The 25,774-nt window shown below is 39.0% G+C and overlaps 3 protein-coding genes across 5 annotated transcripts; 2 read left to right on the top strand and 1 right to left on the bottom strand.

Moving 5' to 3' along the window:
- The first annotated feature begins 874 nt into the window (after positions 1 to 874).
- ccdc173 (coiled-coil domain containing 173) lies at positions 875 to 7,204 on the top strand. The gene is made up of 9 exons (XM_041807637.1): positions 875 to 997; positions 2,209 to 2,417; positions 2,510 to 2,683; positions 2,756 to 2,961; positions 3,068 to 3,224; positions 3,299 to 3,438; positions 3,526 to 3,718; positions 5,725 to 5,889; positions 5,977 to 7,204. The coding sequence occupies exons 1-9, from the start codon at positions 943 to 945 to the stop codon at positions 6,328 to 6,330; spliced, it is 1,653 nt and encodes a 550-aa protein (XP_041663571.1). The 5' UTR covers positions 875 to 942; the 3' UTR covers positions 6,331 to 7,204.
- Positions 7,205 to 8,384: 1,180 nt separating this feature from the next.
- On the bottom strand, positions 8,385 to 16,546 carry ppig (peptidylprolyl isomerase G (cyclophilin G)). Its single transcript, XM_041807639.1, has 13 exons — positions 16,431 to 16,546; positions 15,754 to 15,837; positions 13,257 to 13,331; positions 13,061 to 13,168; positions 12,839 to 12,883; positions 12,663 to 12,750; positions 12,528 to 12,557; positions 12,297 to 12,436; positions 12,002 to 12,179; positions 11,735 to 11,920; positions 11,555 to 11,645; positions 11,235 to 11,374; positions 8,385 to 10,197 (listed from the first exon to the last, which is right to left on the bottom strand). Exons 2-13 carry the CDS (start codon positions 15,812 to 15,814, stop codon positions 9,201 to 9,203), a joined length of 2,139 nt encoding a protein of 712 aa, XP_041663573.1. The 5' UTR covers positions 15,815 to 15,837; positions 16,431 to 16,546; the 3' UTR covers positions 8,385 to 9,200.
- Positions 16,547 to 17,038: 492 nt separating this feature from the next.
- Positions 17,039 to 25,606, top strand: fastkd1 (FAST kinase domains 1). Of its 3 annotated transcripts, none has more exons than XM_041806336.1 (15): positions 17,039 to 17,345; positions 17,464 to 17,957; positions 18,037 to 18,105; positions 18,319 to 18,444; positions 18,529 to 18,927; positions 19,004 to 19,114; positions 21,384 to 21,515; positions 21,585 to 22,071; positions 22,151 to 22,265; positions 22,336 to 22,464; positions 24,178 to 24,309; positions 24,408 to 24,521; positions 24,874 to 25,018; positions 25,093 to 25,207; positions 25,300 to 25,606. In XM_041806336.1, the coding sequence occupies exons 2-15, from the start codon at positions 17,623 to 17,625 to the stop codon at positions 25,393 to 25,395; spliced, it is 2,505 nt and encodes an 834-aa protein (XP_041662270.1). In that variant the 5' UTR covers positions 17,039 to 17,345; positions 17,464 to 17,622; the 3' UTR covers positions 25,396 to 25,606. The 3 variants fall into 3 exon arrangements, with proteins under 3 accessions (XP_041662270.1, XP_041662271.1, XP_041662272.1); XM_041806337.1 differs by having other exon boundaries at positions 17,502 to 17,957; XM_041806338.1 differs by having other exon boundaries at positions 17,039 to 17,223; positions 17,502 to 17,957.
- Positions 25,607 to 25,774: the final 168 nt, after the last annotated feature.

Consider the following 25,774-nt stretch of genomic DNA (forward strand, 5'->3'; position numbering starts at 1 on the left):
GCTGCTGAACATAAGTATAACAGAAGTGTTTTTATAGGATTTTTATGCCTTTAATAGTAGCGAACGTGTTAACATCTCCCCTATCTTGACACTAGGTCAGGTCAACAGAGTCCATTCATTTCCCATCTAATTCAACAGATGCTGTTCATCACCTGACTCATTAGGCTGCACATGACCGCCCTCACCCCCTTTAGGGCCAGCTCACTAGTTTGACACTCTTTTCTCTTTAGAGTGTATAATCACGCACTGATTTCTGTCTAAACCGTATGAATTAAATCATATGGTATCTTTTGGTGTATTTGCTTAATTGGGTCTGTTTTACTCTGAACACAAATATTATAAAGTCCAACAATAAACCTGGACCTTTTATTATGCCTCTTTCTTCACATTCTTTATGTTACTAAAATATGGCTGGATAAATTTGCTGAAGGCCCTCATTAAGTCATTCTTAATCTCATCACTCATAGCAAAAATATTTCAGAGCTAATTTTAACTCCCAAAAGTAATTCAATGTCATATAATTCAACGGCCTTCAGTGATGAAGTTACAATAGACTGTTAATGCATTGTGTTGGTCCAGCTCTGTACAGATACTTTACGATGCTTTAACGTTTTAAAGTTAGATTTATTTTAATCTGTTTGCCAGCCGTTTCTAGCAAATTTATAGTGAAAGATTCAAATAATCCTTAGAGTAAACTACTAAGATCTATAACTGGGATGATGTCAGATTAATGCTGTGATAAATACATGTCAGCTCACAGCGCCACCTGCCGTCCATCAGCAGAAAGCCTTCAGGCTGGCTCAAGTGTTGCCTGGTGACGACGCAACAAACGCGGCTGCTGACATCAAGTCACCTGGTTAGAGTCATAGCTAGCTCCTAAAAATTCATATTAATAATATTTTGTTTGTTGTATTTGTTAATTCTTTTAAAGGTGTAACTGAAATGCAGATGGCGTCGGTGGTTCAGCACGGTCGACGAAGAGGTTCCAGTAGGAGAGGTAAGAGCAAGAAAAGAGAGTTTGGGGTTTGCAAAATGTACTAAAATGTTCTGGATTTTAAGGTTAAAATATGTTTTTATTGCTAAGTCTGTAGCAGGAGTAGCCGCCTGTAAGCCTTACAAGGTCCTGGATTAATCAAAAATTAATTTGAACGAAACGTTTTAATTGACCTATAACCTATTTCTCTTCAATTAAAACAACTTCCGGCACAAAGGTAGGCAGCCTGTTCTAGGGCTTTTACATTTTATATTCCCAATAAGGTCATAAACAGGATTCAAGGGAGGGGAACTGTGTAAAAAAAGAGTAAAAATCTTCCTATCAATCTTAGAAAAATTAGAATAATGATTGATTGAGTTGCCATTTTAAAGTGTTCCCTCACTCTGTCTTAATCATCTCAAGATTCATTATATGAACTAGTGAATCTATTATTTTAAAAATATTTTTTACATAAATGTAAATGCATAAATCAGTATATATTTCTTATATATACTGTACAGAAAAATCAGTTGGACCCCTGCTCTCTGTCAGATAACTTCGTGTTGTAATGTTGCATGAAAAACTTTTCAACACAATTAATGAGGAAATTTAATCTAACTTAAATCTCAAATTTCTGACTTTAAACTCAGATTTGTGACTTTCTTTAATCTCAGAATTCTGACTTTAATCTCAGAATTCTGACTTTAATCTCAGAATTCTGACTTTAATCTTAGAATTCCGAATGTAATCTCAGAATTCTGTTTTTAATCTCAGATTTCTGACCTTCTTTAATTTCTGATTTCTGACTTGAATCTCAGAACTTAGTCTGTAGTCTCAGATTTCTGACCTCCTTTAATCTCAGAATTCTGACTAAAATCTCAGAATTCTGATTTAAATCTCAGAATTCCAAATTTAATCTCAGAATTCTGACTTTAATCTCTGATTTCTGACTTTAATCTGTCATTTCTGACTTTAATCTCAGAATTCTGACTTTTTTCTCACAAGTCAAAAGAAAAATCGTCTCAGTTTTTTTTTAGTGGCCCTAATCCTCTTCCATAATTAAGAGTGGAAGCGTGCCATAAATGTATGTTTGAAAGTCTTAATTGAAGCGCCTTTGAACGACCTGAAAGACACAACCTGATGGTGCACATTTACAGTTCCCTTACAGTGAAGAAACTTTATTTTTTCAGTTATATATGATATCTTTTTTCAGTTATTTCTTCTCTTTTTAACAGTGGTTTCAGCGGATGATGCCAACAAAATAATCCCGCCTGTAGACCTCAGTGAAGTCGCCGTTTTATCCAAGGCTGATTGGCTGAGGATTCAGGATGAACTGAACAGGGTTAACAAAGAGAAGGAGCGTTTGAGAGAGGAGGCAAAAGAAAGAGAAAAACTCCATGTGAAATCAAAGGAAGTGGTTAAGATGTGGTCCAACACCATCGCTGTAAGTTGCCAGCACTTAGAATTTCCCTCTGATTAAAGGAGTGATGCAAAATACACAACTACTTGTTAGCACATTGTTTACATTTGTCACAGGGTCAAAGGCAGAAAAAGCTGGAGGCGAAGAAGATCCGGGATCAGATTGAGGAGGAGAAAAGGAAACAGATTGATAAAGAAGAAGCTGAATATAGAGCACAGAAGAGGAAAGAGGCTGTCGAAAAAGCCAAGATGGAGCTTTATTATCAAACAGACCGAGTTAAAGGATTACACGTCAGTATCACTTCAAAATGACTCTCCCTTTCCTCTTTGCTTTTCACCAACTAACTGTTGCTTCTTCTGCAGCGTGCACTGCTGTTGACAGAGGTGCTGAAAGAGAGGGAGGCTCAGATTGAACTAAAGCAGAAAATCCAGAGCGCATCCAAAGATGTGGATAGAAAATACACAGATATGGTGAAGACTAGAGAGGAGGAGGCCTCGAGAAAAGACCAGGAGAGAGGACTGGAGAAAAAGCGGGAGAGGCGGGCTGTCGCAGAGGAACTGAAAAACCAGCAAGTCTCACATTTCAAGACAAAAAACACCCCAATGTTTAGTTTCAAATAAGAGTCAGAGAGATGAAAACATTTGGTTTGACTAAAGTATTTTTTCTTTCTTTAGGATCAAAGAAAACAAACAAATGAGAGAGCGAGAGAAAGTTGAAGTCATGAAGGAAGGAGAGGAAATCCAACAGCTTCAGGAGCTCTATCAGCAGGAGCAAAGGATGGAGGAGGAAAGACAAAAACAGCAGAAGAAAGACCTCATGCTAGCTAATCTGGTAGCATTTTTACACTTTCATACCGTTTCATCCAGCTCTCTATATATGTACTATTAAAAGCTTTGTTTTTGCAGGAATATCTCTCTACTAGGGATCTTATTAAAGCAGCTGATGCACAAAAACAAGCAGCTGAAGAGAAGCAAAGGAAGCTTTTTCTCTCTGCAAAACAAAAAATGATGAAGCTGCGGAAAGACAAAGAAAAGGAATTATTTGAGTAAGAGACAAATTAAGCACACCGTTTTTAAATCCTGGAAGGTACAGTAAGGTTTAATCATGTTTGTGTTGTTGATGTATTCTGAAGTGAGGCTCAGGCACACAGGGAGAAGATCATGGACAAACTGACGGTCAGACAGCAGGAGCAAACAGTCAGTGAGGAGCAGAGGATCGCAAAGGCTGTCGCAGAACAGGAGGCGAAGCGAGCACAACAGCAGCGGGAGGAGTATGAAACAAAGGCGACGATGCTGAGGTCAATGGCCGAACACAGAGAACTGATGGTAACACAAATTCAGAAAATGCTTCTAGGTGGTTTAAGTGCAGGATTAGTATTTTCAAGCTTTTTGAATGCCTCTTTTCTCATCAAAGTAAATTCAGTGCCAGGTGAACGTCAGAATCATCTCATTTTAAAACTTATGTGCTACACTTACCTGACAAACTGGTACAAATTCATACCCAAGTTATAAAGGCACCACCTGACACATCAACATGAGATAGTCATGGATGAAATTATTGGCACCCTTTCAAAACTGTGGGTAAATCATTTTATTTCAAGCATGTGATGCTCATTCAAACTCATCTGTGGCAGTAACAGGTGCTGACAATCTAGAAATCACCCCTGAAGCCAGTTAGAATGTCTAAAAGTTGACTCAGCCTTTGTGTTGTGTGCCTGTGTGTGTCACACCAAGCATGGAGAAGAGAAAGAAGAGCCCAGAATTTTCTGAAGACTTAAGATGCAAAATTGTGGAAAAATATGAACTATCTCAAGGTTACAAGACCATCTCCAGAGATCTTGAAATTCCTTTGTCCACTGTGAGTAATATAATTAAGAAGTTTATAACCCATGGAGCTGTGGCTAATCTCCCTGGACATGGACGAAAAAGAAAAACTGACAAAAGAATGCAACGCAGGATAGTTGGAATGGTGGATAAACATCCTCAGTCAACTTCCACACAAATTCAGGCAGTCCTGCAGACTCAGGGTGCAAAAGTGTCAGCTTGGACCATACTTTTTCATCTGAATGAGATGAAGTGCTATGACAGGTGACTGAGGAGAACCCCACTGCTGACAAAGAGACATAAAAATCCAGACCAGACTGCAGTTTGCAAAAATGTACCTGAGTAAGCCTCAATCCTTCTGGGAGAACATTTTGAGGACAGATGAGACTAAGGTAGAGCTTTTTGGAAAAGCACGCCATTCTACTGTCTACAGAAAATGCAATGAGGCCTACAAAGAAAAGAACACAGTAGCTACAGTCAAACATGATGGAGGTTCAAAGATGTTTTGGGGTTGTTTTGCTGCCTCTGGCACTGGCAGCATTGACTGTGTGCAAGGAATCATGAAATCTGAAGACTATCAAAAGATTTTGGGCCGCAATGTAGGGCCTAGTGTCAGAAAGCTGGGTCTGCATCTGAGGTCATGGGTGTTCCAGCAGGATAATGACCCCAATCGTACCACAGAAAGCACCAAGAAATGGTTGGAGACACAGCACTGGAGAGTTCTGAGGTGGCCAGCAATGAGTCTGGATCGAAATCCCATTGAACACCTATAGAGAGATCTCAAAACTGCTGTTGCAAGAAGGCACCCTTCAAATCTGAGAGGCCTGGAGCAGTTTGCAAAAGAAGAGTGGTCCAAAATTCCAGTTCAGAAGTGTAAGAAGCTTGTTGATGGTTATAGGAAGCAACTGGTTTCTGTTATTTTTTCCAAAGGGTGTGCAGCCAAATATTAAGTTGAGGGTGCCAACAGTTTTGTCTGGACCATTTTTTGAGTTTTGTGTAAAATTATGTCAATTTCGGCTTTTTTCTTGTTTTTTTGTGTTGCTCCAATTCACATAAAAGAAATAAACATGTGTATACAAAAATATTTGTAATTGCAACAGTTTCTGGGAGAAATTATGTATTTTCTGGTAAAATTCCAGGGGTGCAAATACTTTCATCCATAACTGTATTAACTGCTTTACCATGGTTTAAATAATATTTGCAAATCCAGTTTTGGCAGCCTCAGGGCAGACAGCCCATGGACAGACCAGGGGCACATATTTTTGCTAGAAAAGCCTAAAAAAGTATATTTGCATAATATGTCCCCTCTAAGACATTAAAAGAGAATTTGCTTGCCTAAATGGATTTTTAAAATAATCATAGGCAATGCAGGCCTCATTTTTGCCTGTAATATAAGTAGTCTTGTTGGTTGGACTTGGCCGGAATGGCTTAAAAATATCTATGATGAAATAAGACCAGTAAACCTGTTCATTTCTTAGTGTAACTTGTAATGCTAACTTTTTCATCAGATCCAAGAAAAGAAGCAGAAGGAGCAAAAAGAAGAGCAGATCAGAAGAGAAACACTTGAAGCCAAGAAAGAAGCAGACAGAATATTCTCCGAGAAACAGCGTCTGAAGGCTCAGAAAATCAAAGAAGACCGGAGAAAACTACAGGATTTCTATGCAACACAAGTGGTATTAATGGAACAACTTTCACCACACCATTCTAAATGTGAGGCTAGAATATGTGCATGTTATTTATTCTTTTTCTTCTAAATACAGGCTGAAAAAACAGCAAAACAACAGCAGTTAAGAAAGGACGACTACGGTTACGAAGTGAAGAACACAGAACTCCTGATTGAAGATGAGAGCAGGTTTCAGCAGTACTCACAGCAGGTCATAGAGGCAGCAGCAGAGGCTCAGAGGAATGTGTTTCCACTCTGCAAAGCTGCACGAGAGGGGATCGGAGGAGGGCTCGGCCCCGTGTTTAACGGAGTCAGGCCGAGCTACCTTGTTCAGGACTGCACTGGTGCTCAGATGCCTAAATATGTCTCTGGTGTTACACAGAACATTAAAAAGCTCAGTGAGACGGTAGATATTCAAGATGCTAAGAGAAGACTCGGGTTTACCTGGTAAAAGGTCTCTGAGGTTTTAATTGTGGTTTTTATGACCATATCCCAGAAATTTCCAGACATAAGGGGGTCTTTAGCTTTTCTTAGACACGAGAAGGGGGGAAGGTTGATATATAGTAATATTTAATACAATATGTCCCTAACTGATCACTCAGTAAAATGGTCTTTGTATGTTTGAAACTCAGTGTATAATCAACTCATCTGGGCTAAAACTTCAACTTTAGCTCACACCAAACCTAATGATTTATCACCCCTTCATTAAAGGAATGTACCTGGATGCATGTTATTGATGTTACCAACATTGATTACATCATTTTTGGGTTATCAGATTATGTAAAGGTCCAGTATTTATTCTTTTTTTTTTTATGTTGTAACATAAAATAATTGTGTCTGTGTACTATACTACAAGCAAGCAGACAATCATCACTCTCGTCAACTGACTGATCGTCAACTGGAGTCACCCATGTCCCCAGAACACGATTAAAGGTCACATATTTTACCCTTTTAAATTAAGTTTAAATTGGTTTCAGTGGTCCGCAAAACATGACTGTGAAGGTTGTTGCTAAAAAAACACTCCAGTATTTAATTTTTGCATGTCTAAAAAAAACCCCTCTGTTTCATAATCTGACATGCCAGATGGATTTGTTTCACACATCCTTCTGATAAACCTTCTATAGACAGCATTTGGAAAAGGGCCGAGCCATTGAAAAAACAAACTCTGAGGGTGACTGGATGAACGTTCTGTCTCATTTTTATAGGCCAATCAGAGCAACAAAACATGGCATCGTAGTTCCTAACTGAGATGCGTCGCCACAACAAACTCCATAGATAGCTTCATAATGCGAACCATGGCGACTGTAACATGTCAGTACACAACTTTTGTCGTTTCTGAGAAGAAAAAGTCACTGCTGTTCTTCTTTTCACAAAGATATGTCAAATTCTGATAAAACTGGTGCTTTAGCAGCATCCACGCTAATCTCTTCCACCATACCTGCACCGGCCTCTTCTGGCTGCTTGCATACGTCACGACTCCGCCACGCCTGAGAGTACTGCCCCTCAACTCTGATTGGTTCTGTGACTTTCTAACCGGGCCCAAACTGTTCAGATGGGAGCTTTGCAAGATGGATTTGCATATCCATCTGCTTTGCAAGGATATCTGTTTTAACCCTGCTCAGAATGAGCTGTTTCAGTGTCAGTGGCTTTAAATGTTATTGAGCTGTATGACTCAGCCCCTCTCAGGAAAAGGATGTGGCTCTCCTGATTCTGCTCGCAGCTGGCAGGAGGATGAGGGGAGGAAGGCAGAACTTTCTTCCAAGCAGGGGCGGGGCTAACTCCTCACATGACATCACGAGAGGAAAATCTGAGAACGGATTGTTTCAGCACACATTTTCTGAAGGGGGGGGGGGGATTTCCTGCTTGTTGGGGGGATTGTGGACAGGCAATGGGCATAGATTTTAGTTAGAAAAGTCTGAAAAGTGTATTTTGCATCATATGTGACCTTTAAATTAAGAACAAGTGAAGTTGTTGTGGTTTTAATAATATCTTTTGTCTTTAAATACCTACCTAAACAATTATTGGGAGAATATTCTGTTTCTACAGTAGTCCACCTATCAGCCATGATTTATTGTGCATGATACACGCAGACTTATCTGTCAAATCTTGATTCAATCTGCAGTTTTCTGCATCAACTTTCCACTTAAAGTCAAAATACATCAACTAATAATTGATAAAAGACTTAGATCGATAGACACGTAACAGGCTAACTTTTTAAAACTCTTTTAGCTTATTTGATAGTATGACAAACACTGAATCTGTCAAGACAAATCTGGCCCTTGTACAACTCTAGTTGATGATACCTGCTCTATAGCATTACAGGACTTTCAACATGGTGCATGATCAGTATTTTCAACTTCAGGTGTCCCCATGATGTTCTTATGTCTCTGAATTTTCATGTTTCTCTTAGCATTAAAAATAAAGTCTGAAAATTTAAAGTTGAGCCTTTCAATTCACTGCAATTATATTCTTAAAACTATTTTGCACAAAACACAATTATACAAATTGTTTTATGTTGTAATTACAGCTTGACATTGGCATTTTTTCATTTAAGAAAAACAAAATGGGTATCTTGAAACTGGTAAACAAGAGTTGACAGTAAAAGGTTGTGGATTCACAAAATAAAAAGTCATGGTGGTACATTTCATCAATGGGAGAGGCATGCAAGAAAATACAGGTGTTCTCTTTTAGTTTGATGGTCGTAAAACAAAATAAAAATTAAAACCTTTGACGTTTAACAACTTAGGCACTCCTCTCAAACACCGTTTTAAATAACATTAAAACTAATGTCCTCATGGCAAAGACATTAAAAGGCTCTCTTCTGCAGTAAAATCTTAAAACATGTTTTTACAAAAAGTCTGAGATTTAATTACTACCGTAAAGTCAAAAAACAAAATTTACCAAAGAATGTGAAACAAAGAAAAACTATGGACCTGGCGCCTTCACGCCATGTACAATTAAAAGACAAGCTGGGGCTTTTTGTCCAGCTGATTGAACAGTTCAAGCTGTAGGTCAATCTTCTTTTTAGTCACGATTCATTATCCTTTAACCTCTCATGCAGCTTCAGCTTCCCAGCAGCAGTGAAATCCACAACTTCCAATCAGAACAAAGTCCAGAGTGTAGGTAGAACTGATTTATCCAGCCTGGGGAAACTAGTTTGAATAGGTTTGGAGCCACTGTGTTAGATGTGGCTGAACTGCTCCAGGTGAATAAGTTAGCACCACTCTGGGTGGAAAGCTCAAGCTGCACATGTGTAAAGGGTAAAAAAGACAGGGATTGATTTTAGAAATCCAAACTTTCTTTAAACATGTTATCACAGTCTTAGTCACTGTCAGAGCTTGAGCTCGAGCTTGATTTCTTCCTCTTGCTGACACTTCTGCCATCTTTACCTTTTGTACTGTCTGGCCTGGGTTTGGCCGGGCTTCTTCTTTCTCTAGATTTTGAGGTACTATTCGCCCTGCCTTTTCTGGCGTCCGGGCTCTTTCGGCTCCTCCTTTTCCCGTCTCTGTCGCTGTCAGAGCTGCTGCTTCGTCTCCTCCTCCTGGTGGTAGCCTCTCTGTCTCGGTCCTTTCTGTGAGATGAGCGCTCTTTGCTGTGGTCTCTTTTGTTGCTCTTGCTTCTGGAGCGCCTGCTTCTGTGAGAGTCTCTAGGTTTGTTTCTGTCGGGGCTTCTCGTCCGACGGTCTTTATCCCTGGAGGATCCTCGTTTCTTATTCTCTCGGTTGTTACTGTGTCGTCTCTCCTGACTCCTGCTGCGGTCTCTGGCCCTGTCTCTGTCTCGTTTTTCTTCTTTGTCTTTTGAAGGTGCCACTCTGTTCTTATCCCTGCTCCTGCTGTTAGACCTGTGCCTATCTTTTGTCACTGATCTTTCCTTGCTTTTTGACTTTGCTCTAACTCTCTCCCCATTTCTTCCTTTGGCGTCTTCTTTATTCTTTTTATCCGTCTCATGACCCTTCTCTCTATCTCTACTATGATTGGATTCTGACTCCTTTTCTTTCTTAGCAGCACTTCGGTCTTTGCTCTTTGAGCGACCTCTTTTGTCATCACTTTTGTGCTTGTGTGCCCTATCTCTGCTTTTTGACCTCTTACTCTTCTCTCTGCTTTTACTACGGCTATGAGATTTGTCCCTTTTCTTTGCCTTGTGTTTGTTTTGTTTCTCATCCTTCTCGGCAGTGTCCTTGTCTTTGCTTTTGGATCTATGTGGCCGAGTTTTCTTGTCTTTTTTAGCCTCAGCTGCGTTTTCATGCTTTGTGTTAGACGTCCGTCTCTCTCGTCTGGGAGGTTTGGCAGCGTCATCCTTGGCTTCATTCATGTCACCTCTGTCACGGGGAAAGCAAATGGTCATATATGGACTAGAATAAGGCAGGCAACATTTTTGACCACCATAGCCATGTTTAAGACATCACAATTAGGCATTGATTAGCTTTAGAAAATCACACAAAGACTTATCCCAGCTAAGAGCACAAAAATACATTTAATGTGCAAGTTTTGATTCGCATGTAACTAATGCTCTAATGTGTCCCTTTTTTATTGTCTTCTGTAAGAGTTTATGATTTTATTTGTTGCTTATAACATAGAATTTGGGGCTTTAAACAACTTTCCAAGAGGGCCAACTTGAGTGAATTCTTAATGTGCCGTTTCAAATCAATTTTAAGGTTTTGGAGAGGACAAAGCATTTGAAATGGCATCCTAACAAAGAAGCCCTCTGATGTACTATGTTTACTGGACTTGTTTTACCTGTGGATCTGGTAATTTGTGAGTTATCCCCTGATGTCAATGTTTGGTGTGATGCATTCTCACAGGATAGGTGAAGTCAGTAATGTGCTCGCATTTACCATCATTTCTGAAGGATACCAGTGATCCAATACTAATGTGAACTTTCTGGCCTGACTGTACAGACAAGTAAATTGTTTTAGACCTATATTTGGCTCAGAACATGGCTCAACAAATAGAATCATAATGTACAGTATCTCTGTGACCCTAAAGATGTTCTCCTGCTGATTATTGAGTTTTACTCCTAAAATAGCAATAAAACAGGGGGCTGCATCACAGACTCTCTCTATCTCTCTCTCTATTGTGCTCTATATGGGCAGCATCACTTGATTACGAAACAGCCTGCAACTGGCTGACCCTCACAAAGGGAAAACAATCAAAACAAAAATGTCCTGCATGATTATTGAAATTACCAGAGGTCCCTAAGTAATAGTAGTCCCATGCAATAAGATATTAGACTGGAAAAAGTCTGTAATTTTCCCACTTAAGTGTTCAAACATAGAACTTCTTGGGAGTGTTATGAGCATGATCAAATCAGATCAGACTAAAAAAACATTGCTGAAAGTTTGAGTGACATTCTTACTTGTCCCCCTTTATCCAGCGCTCCCCAGTTACGGCCCTCATCCTCTGACGATTCATCTCCAGGCGCCAGTGCGGAGGGGTTTCACTGCGCCGAAAACGATCTCTGGACCTTGAGCGAGAGCGTGATGGAGTTCGGTACCGCTGAAAGAGAGAAATGGAAAAACAGTTACTTCTGCTCTACAGAATCAAAACATTTGAAAAGTGTCACAGATTAAATTGAAACTGTTTAAATTAAATATGAACAGATTCTAATTTCCTTAGAATAATGACAAAGTGCTTAAAGTCTCAGCGGAGCTCTCCTTGTTGGAAAGGTGGACCTACCCTTGGACCCCTGCCTTTAATCTTTCTCCCGGACCGTGTCATCACGAGTCTTCTGTGATATGCTGACCGAGAGTTAAATGAAATGCCGGCACTGGAGAGAAAGAAAAATAAATAACTAAATAAAGCAACACCATTTCATGTTTATGTTTGTCACAGTCACTATAGCTGAAGCAGACTCACCTCTCTCTTGGCCTCTCTTCTTTATTTCGTTCATTCTTTTCCGTCTCCTCCTTTGGCTTCTGCACCTCCTGGGGACTCCTCCTCATGAGGAACCGATTCTCTGGGATGGGAGGTATTTCTTCAGGACGTACAGTAGAAGTAACTAAATCTTCTTGTTCTTTTTCTTCAGCACTTTCAGCCTCAGACCTAGAAAAAGCATAGCAAAGAAAATTAACAACTATAGGTACTGTTTACATTTCAAAAGAAATATGAAATGAAGTTATTTACTTTTTCTTCTCCTTCTTCTTCTGTTTCTTTTTTAGCTTTTTGGCCTTCTTTTTCCTCTTCTTAGATTCCTTCTCTGATTCCTCAGAATCAGAGGATGATTTGGATGAGCTATCAGAGTCGCTGGAGCTACTGCTGGAACTGGATGAGGCTTGCTCCCTCTTTTTCTCATCTTTCTTTGCTGTAAAGAAATGAGAATTGTTTAGGAGCACTGCATGGTTAAATCCAAGAAGCTACATTGGCAAGTTCAAGCTGGAGTTTCTTGTAAAGATGCAGAGAATGTTTCTGGCAAACAAACCTTTTGATTTTGGGACTAGCTCTCCACAATTCAACACTTTGACCTCAGCGTATGGTCGGCTGTTAGGGTCCGTTTTCTGGTTCTCCATGGTTTGAACAACCTCTTGGCCAGAGATTACATGGCCAAAAACCACATGGACACTGAAAAAATACGGTAGTTGGGAGCTTAGATTCAGTTGTGCTGATCTGCATCAAAATAATGTGCAATCATTCAGTTTAAAGTGGCACTTACCCGTCCAGATGTGGCGAAGGTTTCGTTGTTCTGAGGTGTCACAGCAGCCCGTCAAAGGAAAAAAAGGCACATCACTATTTGTACAACACAGTGGACAAATGATCTGCATTTTTTCTAAAGAGACTACGTGCTTACATGAAAAACTGTGATCCATTAGTGTCTTTGCCCCTGTTAGCCATAGAAAGTAGGTACTCCTTGTTGTGTTTTACAGCAAAGCTCTCATCTGGGGGAAAAGGAGAAGATTGTACTGCCATCTTGAAGCCAACGTCGGTTTGGATAACAACTGACAGCTCTGACTGTGGCCTCTTTACCTTCAAAAAAGCCTCCATAGATGGATTCACCTCCTCTTCCGTTACCTGTGATACAAGAGAGAAGAAATAGAATTAGGAAAGGGTGTTGCTACTGAAAAAAAACAAACAAACATAAAAAAAGATTTATGTCATTTGAAAACTTTAGCTGTCTGGTAAAAACCAACAGCTTAGTAATGCTATAATAATAACCATCTTTAGGTTGACCATATTTGTTTTTAGTACCTTCACTGAAGTCTCCTCCTTGAATCATGAAGTCTTTTACAATTCGATGGAACAGACATCCTTTGTAGTGGAGTGGTTTTTGGGTTCCTTTCCCGATGCCTTTCTCACCTTGATGAAACCACAGTATGTATTAATATCAAGCAGTTCAAAAGTAAGAAGTTTTCTGTCATATTGTTGTGCAAAATTCAATATTTACCCGTGCAGAGGCATCTAAAGTTTTCACAGGTTTTGGGACAGATGTCAGAAAACAGTTCCACTATGACTCTACCAACTTTGAAGAAAGAGAATTGATACATTATGAGAAATTAGCTTCAGATACACGTTCTCTGACATCAGCTACCAAAAACGAATGAAGTTGAAAACAAGACGAGCCAACATAAACTCTCTGTCGGAGGAGTTAAAAGAGCATTACGTCATTTAAGAGGCTGTGGTTGGTGGTGATGTTGAACTGTGATGCAGAAGAAGTTATTCCAATAACTCTTTTCCTTCTTGTTTCTGTAACTTTGCACTAAATATGACTGATTTTTGTACACTACATTTCTATGACAGACCACCTGACAGCAGAGGTGGAAAGTAACTAATCACATTTACTCAAACTACTGTAACTGAGTAGTTTTTTGGATACTTGTACTTTTTTGAGTGCATTTTGAAATCAGTACTTTTACTTCTATTTAAGGAAGTTTTAACCAGAATAACTGCATTTTACTTGAGTACAATATTTGTTATAACTTAAGTGATCTGGTTAAAGATCAATATTTATTTGTTATTATTGCCAATAATGACCCCCCTCCACAAATACTGAGATTGAATTAGGGCTGAGCAATTCATTGAAAATTAGATTAAATCACAATATGGCATGCTGCAATTTTGAAATTGCAGAAGTTTGAATATTTCTTTTACATTAAATTTGTGTCAAAACAGCAGTTTGAAACTTTTTTTGCAGCAGAGGTGCTATGCATGATATGTCATGCAGTCATTCAAATGCCATTTTTAAAAATAGTCTATAAAAAATCCTACCTTCATTTGTGTACGTGTTGTCTTATTAAATAAGAGAATTGCAAAAATCCTTCAATGCACCAATCACATCCACTTTGCAATACGAGTCCAAATCATCATGATTAGATATTTTTAAAGACTTTAAGACGCTCTAAAAGAGAGTTAAGGAATATTCGCATATTAAATCACAATCGCAATATTGGGGAAAAAAATTGCAATTAGATTATTATCCAAAACCGTTCAGCCCTAAATTGAATATGCAATTGTTTTTAATTTCCTCATCTTAAGTATTTTCAACCAACAAAAGAAATCATTCTACATTATTGCAATAAATTAAATATAAACTGTTCTTTTATTTTCTTCCTTAGATACTACATGAAGCACTATGAATTACATTTTTTTATTTATATACTATAAATATATACTCAAATAAACACAATGCCAGTAGTAAACTGACTGATTTACTTAACATGCCTTGTTAGCAATCATCATAATGACAAAAAAAGCTCGGCCAAACAAGTGTGGTGCAAACATCAATATGAAAGTCAGTAACCAATCGTGTTGGACGATTTTGAAAAGATATCTGATTGCAATTATTTGGACTCAAATTGCAAATTCAGTATGAATTGTTGTATAAAAGGGAATGATCATTTTTATGGCATTCTCATCAGTGACAGATTTAGAAAACAGATTTTGGAAAGTCCTACTTATAACTTTTTTCCATTTTTGGTTATGTTTTAATAACCAAAATCTCTCAAAATATGTATAAATATAACTGATCATATATTTTCATAGTTCTTATTATTAAATATTTGTTAAAAATAACACAGTTACACTAATTTCAATTTCATTTAAATTTAATTTTAATTTGTCATAGTTGTAGCCTAACTGTCATTAAAATTTCATTGTGTAGTCAATCAAAGTGAGGAACCCTTTGTTTGATTTGATTTATGAATTTTATTCTGATGTATTCACTAAAGAAACTAATTTAAACTACACTAAATGACTTACTTTGGGTATTTTTGAAGGAAAAAGTAAAAAAAAAGCAAGATATAATTCTTTTTTTTTTTAATTCATAATTTCACACTTCAATGAGTTTACCCCTTAAAATTCCAAGTGGTCTGATTACAGGCCACTAGTAGTCTGGGGGAAGTAAGGACTTTTGCAAACTACTCTAAAAAACTGACTCATGTAAGCACGATGTGTGGAAAATTGCATCTCTGCTGCAAAAAAATGTATTAAACTCATATACTGACACATTTCAGTTGAGAGAAATATTGCAGAATTTGGTGGATTTGAAAAATTGCAGTAGGACATACTGTGATTTAGTCTAAATTTAGATTAATTGCCCAGCCTTTGTAGCTACTCAGTAACTAAAGTAATACTTTATTCTTGAGTAGATTTACAGACAAGCAATTTTACTTTTACTTTAGTAAATTTTTACTGAAATAACTGTACCTTTACCAAAACTAGAGTCCAATAGTCCTGTCCTATTTCCACTGGTGTCTTGTAGCGTCCAACATAAACTAAAATTATAATACAGCTCTAAAATTGGATGGACAAAAAGTGATTATAACTAAAACTATAGTGGCATTGTTGCAGGTCTATCACGCTGTGTTGATTTAGGCTATACACAAAAATAAACTGATAACAGTGAATATCAAGATGACAGCATTAATAAGAGTGAACTTTCTTACCAAGCACATTACTGATTCCTATGTCAAGGAAGCATCGAGGGCGCTGAGCCTTGACCCCCATGATCACCTTCACTGATCACACACCTGAGAATGAGACACAGATGACAAAGAGGAGATCAAAACACTCAAAATACAACTATCTCAGGAATGTGCTAGAAGATCCTGTGAAACTACCGGTTACACCGGGTTTGACAAACTAATGGTAATCACTGCAACCCACTTGGTGCGACATAATCAATATCTTGACTGAATCATTGCAGGACATCACATGAGTAACACTGACCCAATTACCGCAATAAAAGCAGCTTGATTACAAGGGAAACTGGGTTGGCTAATATTCGTATATTTATGACTGGCATGCTAACGTTAGCTACCTAGCAACGATTTAAAATCTGGCTTGAGCTAAAGAGTCAAATGAGAATTTTAGTTCTAGTTTCCCATGTTGAAAATTCACTCGCGTGCAAACCCATTAATCTAAATTTTGTTGTTGGGGGTCCGCATAAACACCCAGACATCCACATCATCTTTCTAAAGTTAGGCCTGGTTTTAGCATTAGCGTGGCTACCTAGCGAAGACAACATGAAGGGGTTCTTCTACAACGGCGAAAACCTCACAATTTGGAAAAACGGGAGACATAAATATATAACGGAGACGTGGTTGATGCGAAATTGAGCTACCTGGAAATGTAAGAGTATTACTCCATATAACGAGCAGTCCTCTCAAACGACGAAAATTAAGTTTCATTCAGTGTAGAGCTCAATGTTTTCCAAAGATGGCGCGGCGGGGACGTCAATGTATTTCGAGACGCGTGCGCCAGTCAAACCGGTGGGGCTCGCATCTTGTTGGTTTAGTGATACAGTGCCCTGAAACTTTCCTGTAAGGTACAACGTATTCCCCTCTGCGAGGGTCGTCCACATCAAAAATTCTTTACAAACGGAATCACTGACGCACTTGGGTTCTGCCATTACGACCAATTAGCAAAATACGATAAGTTATTATGGACTGTATCTTACAGTTTATGTTTGTCCTTCGGTTCTATGGGAAATGTCTGTCCTAACTGTGGCCATCACTGTGCCTCTTTCGGTTAGCAGTGTTCCTGATATACACTTTTCATGTGATCAAACATATACATTTTTTTACATACTACTCTGTGACGGGATATATACATGGCGTAATTGCTTTTTATCTAGCGTTCAAGACCTAAAGCGCGCATTGACTAATACCTGCCAGGCAGAACCCGGGGATGCCAACTGCCCTCGCTTCATTATGTCACTGCTACGGAAGTTAACCGTTGTAGCACACATGATGGGTAATTTTGACTTTGAGCCGGGGCTTTTAATGTCATTATTCTATTTGTGTCAGTTAAACAATCTGTTAATCTATTTAGACTGCAAAAATCCAGCTTTGAATCCAATCAGCAGGGGCGAGCTCGGGTTGACAATAATTTAAGACAATTGTTTCTCCATCCACGTGAGTATCATGTTAGCAATCTTAAGCTAGCCACTGTCTGCTAACTGTAGTGGAGTGGGGAACCAGATGGATGTCAATCTTTGAATGAAGCTTTCTACAAGAGGAAATCGCGTGAACCCGAGGTCAGTATGTTGTACACATCTAATACCATATTCCTTAAATTGTTTTTATGATTGAACCTTAATAGTTTCATGTATAGCTGCATTGAGATGCTATTTACAGTTTCGTTTCTGTTGACAGGTTCTTGGAGTAACACCTTACCTCTTCTAATTCCTCAGGACTGTAATGATGTGGACATGACACCTGCTCACAGAGTGCACCTGTTGGTTTGACACTGAGGTGGCTGCTGGACTCTGTGCTGGTTCAACTGAGAGCTTTTTGAGGTAGAGATCTGTGAGGATGTTTAGGCTCCGTTGTGTGAACTCCTTCCTCCGGAGGCTCCTTCACAGTGGGACAGTGAACAGAGACCAGGTTCTGGAGCAGCTGCGGGTCTGCTCTGTGGCAGACCAGGTGTTTGATGTGGTGGGCAAGAACACAGCCAAACTCTCAGTGAACCATGTCAGCCTGGCTGTGGGGATGCTGTGGGAGTTTCAGAAAGAGAAGCCTCAAATTCTCAGGACTATTGATCTTGTCAAGAACCACCCACAGTTTTTGACTCTCCGGGTCTTGGCGGAGAACAAAATTGCACACATGGAGGATTCTGAGTTAATCGATATGCTTTATAATTTCCTGAGGTACATAATAATATGAACAAGAACAGGTTTATGTGTTACATGGTGGACATGATAATAAGTCATGTTGTGAATCTTTTAGGTTTAATGTGGATCAACATGATTCTCTAGTTCAGCAAATGGTGTCAGAAGCATGGCTCAGAATAGAAAGGTAGGACTGTATTATTCAAGACATTATTTCAATGTATTTTTTACTATTGAGATGCAAGTAACTATGCTATTTATTCATCTGGAGACTTTAAATGATTTAGGTAAATTTAGCATGTATGGAACTCTTTAAAGTGCATAAAAACGACAAATTTCTTAATTCATTTTATATTAGCTTCTTATTAAGTATATGATTAACTCATGTGAACTTTTGCAGACTTTCTCTGGCGTCCCTGTCCAAGTTTGCAATATGTCTAAATGATCAGCAGCTTCATCACAGCCCTCTGATGGGACACATCACACACATTGTTGATCAAAAGCTGCCATCTATTGATGATGTCAGGTTGGTTTTTAAATATATCCAACCAAAGACCTCAAATGTAAATTCTTCATGTTGTGTATTGACTATCTGGCTGTGCTTTCCTAGAATCCTCTCCACCCTGATGATAAGTGTGTCGTCCCTGGTGTCTCCCCGACTTCGGGACAGCCTCATCACCAGAGCAGACCTTTTGCTCGACTCCATGGATCATTCACATTACAACAACCCTCGGAGAATAGTGCAGTTCTTGCGCAGCATGAAGTACATCCACCGGCCCCTGCTGGAGAAGTGCAACGAGATCTTCTTGTCAAACATTCCCAGTATGGACGCTGAGAATATCAGCATCGTCTTGGGGTTGTGTCAGTCCCTGCAGTACAACAACTGCGACTTCAGACTGGCTGTGAAGCAAAGACTGACAGAGCTGATCGACTCCAGCACCGATCCTTTCTCATTCAGTAAACTCTTTGTGGCTCTGGCTCCGATGGCCAGTCAGGAGATGAGAGAGGGGTCAGTACCGATAGCAACAGCGTAATCCTCACCACTTTGAGCTCATATGTCTCTAATGTGGTTTCCCCTCTTTTAGGTTGGAGAATAACGCCCTCCTATTGGCAGATGAGTTCAGCCCACACCAGGCTCTGGCTGTGAGTGAAGCTCTGGAGGAGATTCAGAGCAGGAATCTTAGCTTACTCAACAAGTGAGTTTCAGAAACAGCCTTTTACATGACAAAGACTCTTCAATAGTGATTTGTTAAACTAAAGGCAGGGTGAGATGTTTAAGCCAAAACAGAAACAAGCCAGAAGTTCCTCATGGGACCTTCAATGTGTAATTTTACAATTAAGTTCCTAAGAGAGTTTTGAAGTTGATAGTGGATACTCTTGATCAGAGGTTCTAAATGCTATAGATAAAAAAATAAAGGTGTTAGAGACCGGGAACTCCCATAGTACCTGAAGGTGTTTGAAGCATAGTTGAACACAGCTATGCACATTGAGGAATAGTCATGTGCAGACAAGGCCGTGCATAAGGGGGGATAATGGGGAGAGCTCTCTGCAGCCAAGCCAAACTGGGGATCAGCAAAATCATAGTCCATGGTAAACTTAAGATGTGATATCCATATTTTATATTTAACCTGAATAATAATCACTCTTATCAAAGAAACGAATATATTTTTTGTCGTTTGTGTCGTATTATATAGCCATCTAAAAATATAAATTCCTTTTCTTAAAAAGAGAATTAAAATGGGTTAAAAATATCAGAAATTGGTGGAAAAAGTGGTGTAGTGGGAATTTATAAGTAGAAAAAAATGGGTCAGAAGTGAAAAAATGTGGCAAAAATTAACAGAAATTGGCAAAAATGGGTTAGAGTGGCAAAAATGAACATAAAAGTAGTAAAAGGGGATTAAAAAGTGGCAAAAATGGGTGGTAACAGTGGTGAAATGGGATTTAAAATGGAAAAAAACGGTTTCAACTGGCAAAAATGGGCATAACAAATGGTGTAAAGTGGTTAAAATGGGAATTAATCAGTGTAGAAAGTGGTACACAGGGTTACAAGTGGCAATAATGGGTCAACAGTGGAAGCAAAGGGTGGGAAGTGGCAAGAATAAAAAAAAAACAGGCAGACAAAAGTGGTGGAAATTGTTTAAAATTGACAAAATGGTACTGAAGTGGCAAAAAATGTGTTTTAATTGGTGAGGAAGGTTATAAAAAAGGTTAAATGTGGCAAAATTGGTGTGAAGTGGGTAAAAAGAGGCAAAATGGGTCTAAATTAGGGCTGAATGATTTGGGAAAATAATCTAATTGTGATATTTTTCCCCCAACTTTGCAATTGCATTTGATATGCAATTATTTCTGAAGTTCCTCATCTTATGTTACTTACAGCAAACACAAGCAATAATCATTCTATACTATAACCAACACAATATTAGATTAAACTAGGGCTAAACATTTCGAAAAAAATAACTTCTTGTGCTGATTTTGACTCCTATTGCAAATTGGATATGAATTTTTGTATTGAAGGGAGTGGTAATTTTTTATATCAGTCTCATATTTAATAAGAAAAATGTACAGACATGAAGAGAGTAGGATTTTTTGCAGACTATTGTAAAAAATGTTAATTGAATGGTTGCATGATATGTAATACATAACATCTTGACTGCAAAAAAAAAGGTGTAAGCTGCTATTTTGGCACAAATTTCAGATCAAGGAAATATTGCACCTTCTGTGATTTGAAAACTGCAGCAGGCCATATTGCAATTTAATTTAATTTGCGGTTAATTGCCTTAGTCCAAATTGTGCAAAAATTGTTGAAAAGTGGCAAATCATAGTTGCAAAATTCAGTGGGAAAAGTGGTTAAGCCCAAAAATAATTTGACACACTTATCAACTCCAAAATGAGGGAACTGTTAGTCAGTACGCTAGCACCAACGGTTCTGATAAATCACACATTTATTGATATCATCAATAAATCACAGAGAGTCCATTCTCTGAGTTTATCAGGAGCCCAGACAATTCTGAGAGCAGACTTTTTGACAACTTTGATTTCAGCATAAATCTCACCAAATTACCAGGTTTTTATTTTACATTTAATAATTTCATACTGTATTTTCATAAAAATTGATAAAATATACAGTTTGAAATAATTTTAAAAAATATTCCTATTTGTTTTAAGGCATCTGGCGACCCCCATGTTGAAAACCACTGCTCTAGATGACCTACAAAACCATACTAGTCCATTAGCTATGTCACTTCAGTATCAAATATTTTGGGGTAGTATGAGTCGAGATCACACTTCTTTCAAAAATATTCTAAAGTGAAGTTTTACTATAGATTAGGAATTTTGGTGGAAAATAGAAAAAATATATATTCCTTTTTCAGAAACCTCTACCCATGAATGTCTAACAGGAGTTTTAAATATCGATGTAAAAGAAAAAAATTAATTGATTTGTCAAAATGTGTATTTTTTTTCTAGAGTAGCATCAGTAATCCAAAGAAACCTTCACGTCTACAAGCCAGTGGAAGTAGCCAGAATCACCCAAGCCTTTCTTATGTTGCAGTACCAGAATCCTGAACTCTTCTCTACTCTGAGAACCACTCTGTTAAAGTAAGTGCCCTCTTTGTTTCCCATTTAGATTTTTATAGAACAAGCACTGAGGATGTTTCTTTCTGGCAGGTTTTTACAGGGCAGCATCATCCCCTACGAGGTCACCATGCTGGCCCGCGTTCTCTCCATGCTGCCCAGCATTCGACTTGACGAGGGCATCATCTCCCGGGTGGAGGCGGTGGTGCCACAGTGCAACCTCAACGACCTCAACGCCATTTCTTTTGCCGTGTCCAAGTGGGTGCGCAATGACCCCTCCTACCGCCACAACACCCCCAGCAAGTACGTTCGCCTGCTGCAGACCCTGAACCGCTGCGGTCATGAGAGGCTGCAGACTGCTGAACGGCTCGACCTGCTGTTGGAGGAGCTCAAGTACATTTCGGGGGAGTGGTTTGAGGAGATGCTGGTGGAGGAGACGATGGTGACACTGAAGAAGATGATAGACCAGATCAGCTGGACCAATGGGCCTGAGCTGGCTCTGTTCTTAACCAGGATAAACCACATCTGCCCTCCTTTGATGGACCAAATCGCCAATGTGGCCATTAAAGACATGGACAAGGTGTTTTGTTGTCATTACAGCATGTGAAGTCTGAAAGAATCAAACATATATTAACCTTTCTTTTTCTGTTTTTTCAAAGATTTATCACTCTGCAATATATGCCATCATACTTCCCTTCTCTGTCCTCAATTATGATCCTGTTCAAGCAGATGAGTTGTATGATGCTTGCATCCAACGTATCACTCCTCATATCAGTAAGTGAGTCAGTTAACACACATTTCACTTCTATCTTCAGCCTTCCCTTACAATTTTCTCTGTTTGTAGGCTCCTTTGACCCACATCTGCTAGTCCTCCTGGCGTATGCCTTTGCTGTTGCTGACACTTTTCCTGAAGTACTCGTCAGAGAAATCTTCAGTATCAACTTCCTGGGAAAGCTGGACGCACAACTAGAAAGTATGTCCCACTTAGGCTGCAGTTGTGTTAAGAGTATAACTGCTAGCATTCAGAAGTATTTAAAATGTACAGTGTCATGCTGATTTTGTGATTTTGTTTGCATATTTATCACACTTCACAATTTACAATCACATCACAATTTAAATATCTCACAACGACAACCCAAGTAAATTGAAAATCTATTTTCTAATTGATGATTTTATTTATTAAGGGGAAAAAAAATCCAAACCTATCTGGTCCTGTGTGAAAAAGTAATTCCCCCCTTAACCTAATAACTGGTTGTGCCACCTTTGGCAGCAATAACTGAAATCAAACATTTGTGATAACTGGTGATGAGTCTTTTGCATCGCTGTCGAGGAATTTTGGCCCGCTCTTCTTCGCAGAATTGTTTTAATTTACCCATATTGGAGGGTTTTCCAGCATGAACTGCCTGTTAAGGTCACACCACAGCATCTCGATTTGATTTGATTTGGCCACTCCAAAACCTAATTTTTTTTTTTTTTTAATTTTTGAGCCATTCAGAGTTGGACTTGCTGGGATGTTTCTGGTCGTTGTCCTGCTGCATAACCCAAAAGTGCTTGAGCTTGAGGACACAAACTGATGGCTGGACGTTGGCCTTCAGTATTTTCTGGTAGACAGCAGAATTCATTGTTCCATCAATCACAGCAAGTGGTCCAGGTCCTGAAGCAGCAAAGCAGCCCCAGACCATCCCACTGCCACCACCATGTCTAACTGCTGGCATGATGTTGTTTTTATCACATGCTGTGTTATTTTTACTCCAGATGTAACGAGCCACACACCTTCCAGAAAGTTCAACTTTTGTCTCGTCAGTCCACAGAATATTTCTCCAAAAGTCTTGGGGATCATCAGGATGTTTCTTGGCAAATGTGAGACGAGCCTTTGTGTTCTTTTTTGTCAGCAGTGGTTTTGGCCTTGGAACTCTCCCATGATGCCATTTTTTTCCAAGTGTCTTTCTGATAGTTGAGTCATGAGCTCTGACCTTAACTGAGGCCAGTGAGGCCTGCAGGTCTTTGGATGTGGTTCTGGGTTCTTTTGTGACCTCCTGGATGAGTCGTCGTTGCACTCTTGGAGTCATTTTGGTTGGCCGACCACTCCTGGGAAGGTTCACCACTGTTCCCAGTTTTCTCCATTTGTGGATAATGGCTCTGACTGTGGTTTGCTGGAGTCCCAAAGCCTTGGAAATGGCGTTGTAAGCTTTTCAGACTGATAAATTTCAATCTCTTTGTTTCTCATTTGTTCTTGAATTTCTTTGGATCGTGGCATGATACGTTTCTTTCGGAGATCTTGTAGCCTACTTCACTTTGTCTGACAGCATCTATTTAAGGGATTTCTATATTCAACAAATCTGGCTGTAATCAGGCCTGGGTGTGGCCAGAGAAACTGAACTCAGCTTTCCAAGAACTGTGGTTAATCACAGTTAACTCATGATTTAACAAAGGGGGGCAATTATTTTTCAAATAGGGCCAGATTGGTTTGGATTTTTTCCCCTTAATAGATAAAATAACCCTTTACAAAAACTGCATTTTCTATTTACTTGGGTTGTCTTTGTGAGATATTAAAATTGGTTTGATTATCTAAAACATAAAAGTGTGATAAATATGCAAAAAAAAAATCAGAAATCAGAAAGGGGCAAATACTTCTTCACACTACTGTATATATTTAGATGTGTCTCAATGTTGTTGCTTTCTGCAGCCCTCCCTGATGCCCTCAACATGCGGACGAGACTGCGCCTCATGGAGCTCAATCGTGCCATTTGCCTCGAGTGTCCTGAGTTTCAGGTTCCCTGGTTTCATGAGCACTACTGCAAACAATTACAAAAGAAAGGTAAAGGGTGCAGATGAAACTACAATCCAGTTAAGGATAGTTTTTGAAGGAAATCTAAGTAACTGTTTCGACTAATTCCTGGACTAAATGCTTTTCAGGGAATGGTTCTCTCAGTCCAGCTCAACAGCAAATCCATAGAATACTGGGGGAAGTTCTGGGCGGTATAAACTGTGTTCGAGGAGCAGTCGTCACTCCATATTATTACAAAATAGGTAAGTGAGATTGGATTACTTCACACAGTTGCACTGTTGTAGTGATTTGCTCTTTTTTAATTATAATAGATCCAACTCAAAATTAAGTCTCACCTGTGCTAGAAGTTACCTGTAGTCTCAGGTAAATTCTCCCTGTAGTGTACCATATAAAAAGTCATATAATCTACCGATATATGTGGCCAGTATAGTATCAACTATAAATATTGAGTTAAATTTATATATGTCAATACTGAGCTACACCATGTGGACAAAAGTATTGAGCCACCCTTGTTAATCGTTGAATTTAAGCATTTCAGTCAGACTTGTCACACAGGTATAAAACATTCTGAAACTGCGTCTTTTGTCTCATCAGACTTTGAATGTGTCTTGGACAAACGCCTTCAGCCGGTGCCATACAGCGAGCCAAGCACTCTGCAGATCTCAGACATGGGGAAGGTTCACTGGGGGACGAGCTCAGTAGAAAACGGCATTGATGAGCTGCCACCTGGAGCTCAAAGGTACTTAAAAATACAGACAATCTGACTTCTCAAATGTGAAATGTGTTTGACACAGTCTTCTTCTCATCACTCAGAGTTGCCGTGGATTTTCTTGATCCAAGGTCTTTCTGCAAGAACTCTCACCACATGAAAGGGGAAGCTCTGATGAGAAAAAGACACCTTGAAATTCTAGGGTATCGTGTTGTTCAGGTCAGAAAACAATCTAAGGTTGCACGTATTATCTCTACTTAAGTATACTAAATATCACAGCTGAAACTTTGTGAAATCTTTTTGTTTTTCAGATTCCTCACTTCGAGTGGAACTCGATGGAGCTTTCAACGCGTGATGCCTGGAAGGAATATCTGAAGAAGAAAATATTTAAAGAGCTTTCATCTTGAAAGTTTTATTTATTGAATGTTTGGAAGATGTTACATTCAACAGTGAGCTTTCAGTTGAAAATTTTAAGACTGAAGGACTGAAGAGTCTAAAAATCACAGTGATGCATCAAGTGTTCCTTAGGTTGACATGAATCTACCTCATTCATGTTAAAGATTGTGAATCTTTTTTTTGTATGAAAAAACGTATTTCAAAATAAAATGTTAATCTCAATTTTCCTCTATTGCTTATAAACGGAAGTAATATTCTGACTTGCACCATTTGTACAACTGAAGAGTAAAAGTGAGACGCGCATCTTGGCCACCACGCAGTCTGAGTCACGTGTGCCTGGCACGCAGGTCTCATGCAGAGAATCTTGAGAGAGAGGCCTACCATTTTTAC

Source organism: Cheilinus undulatus, linkage group 15, assembly GCF_018320785.1.
Source record: "Cheilinus undulatus linkage group 15, ASM1832078v1, whole genome shotgun sequence".
In the NCBI taxonomy this organism is placed as follows: domain Eukaryota; kingdom Metazoa; phylum Chordata; class Actinopteri; order Labriformes; family Labridae; genus Cheilinus; species Cheilinus undulatus.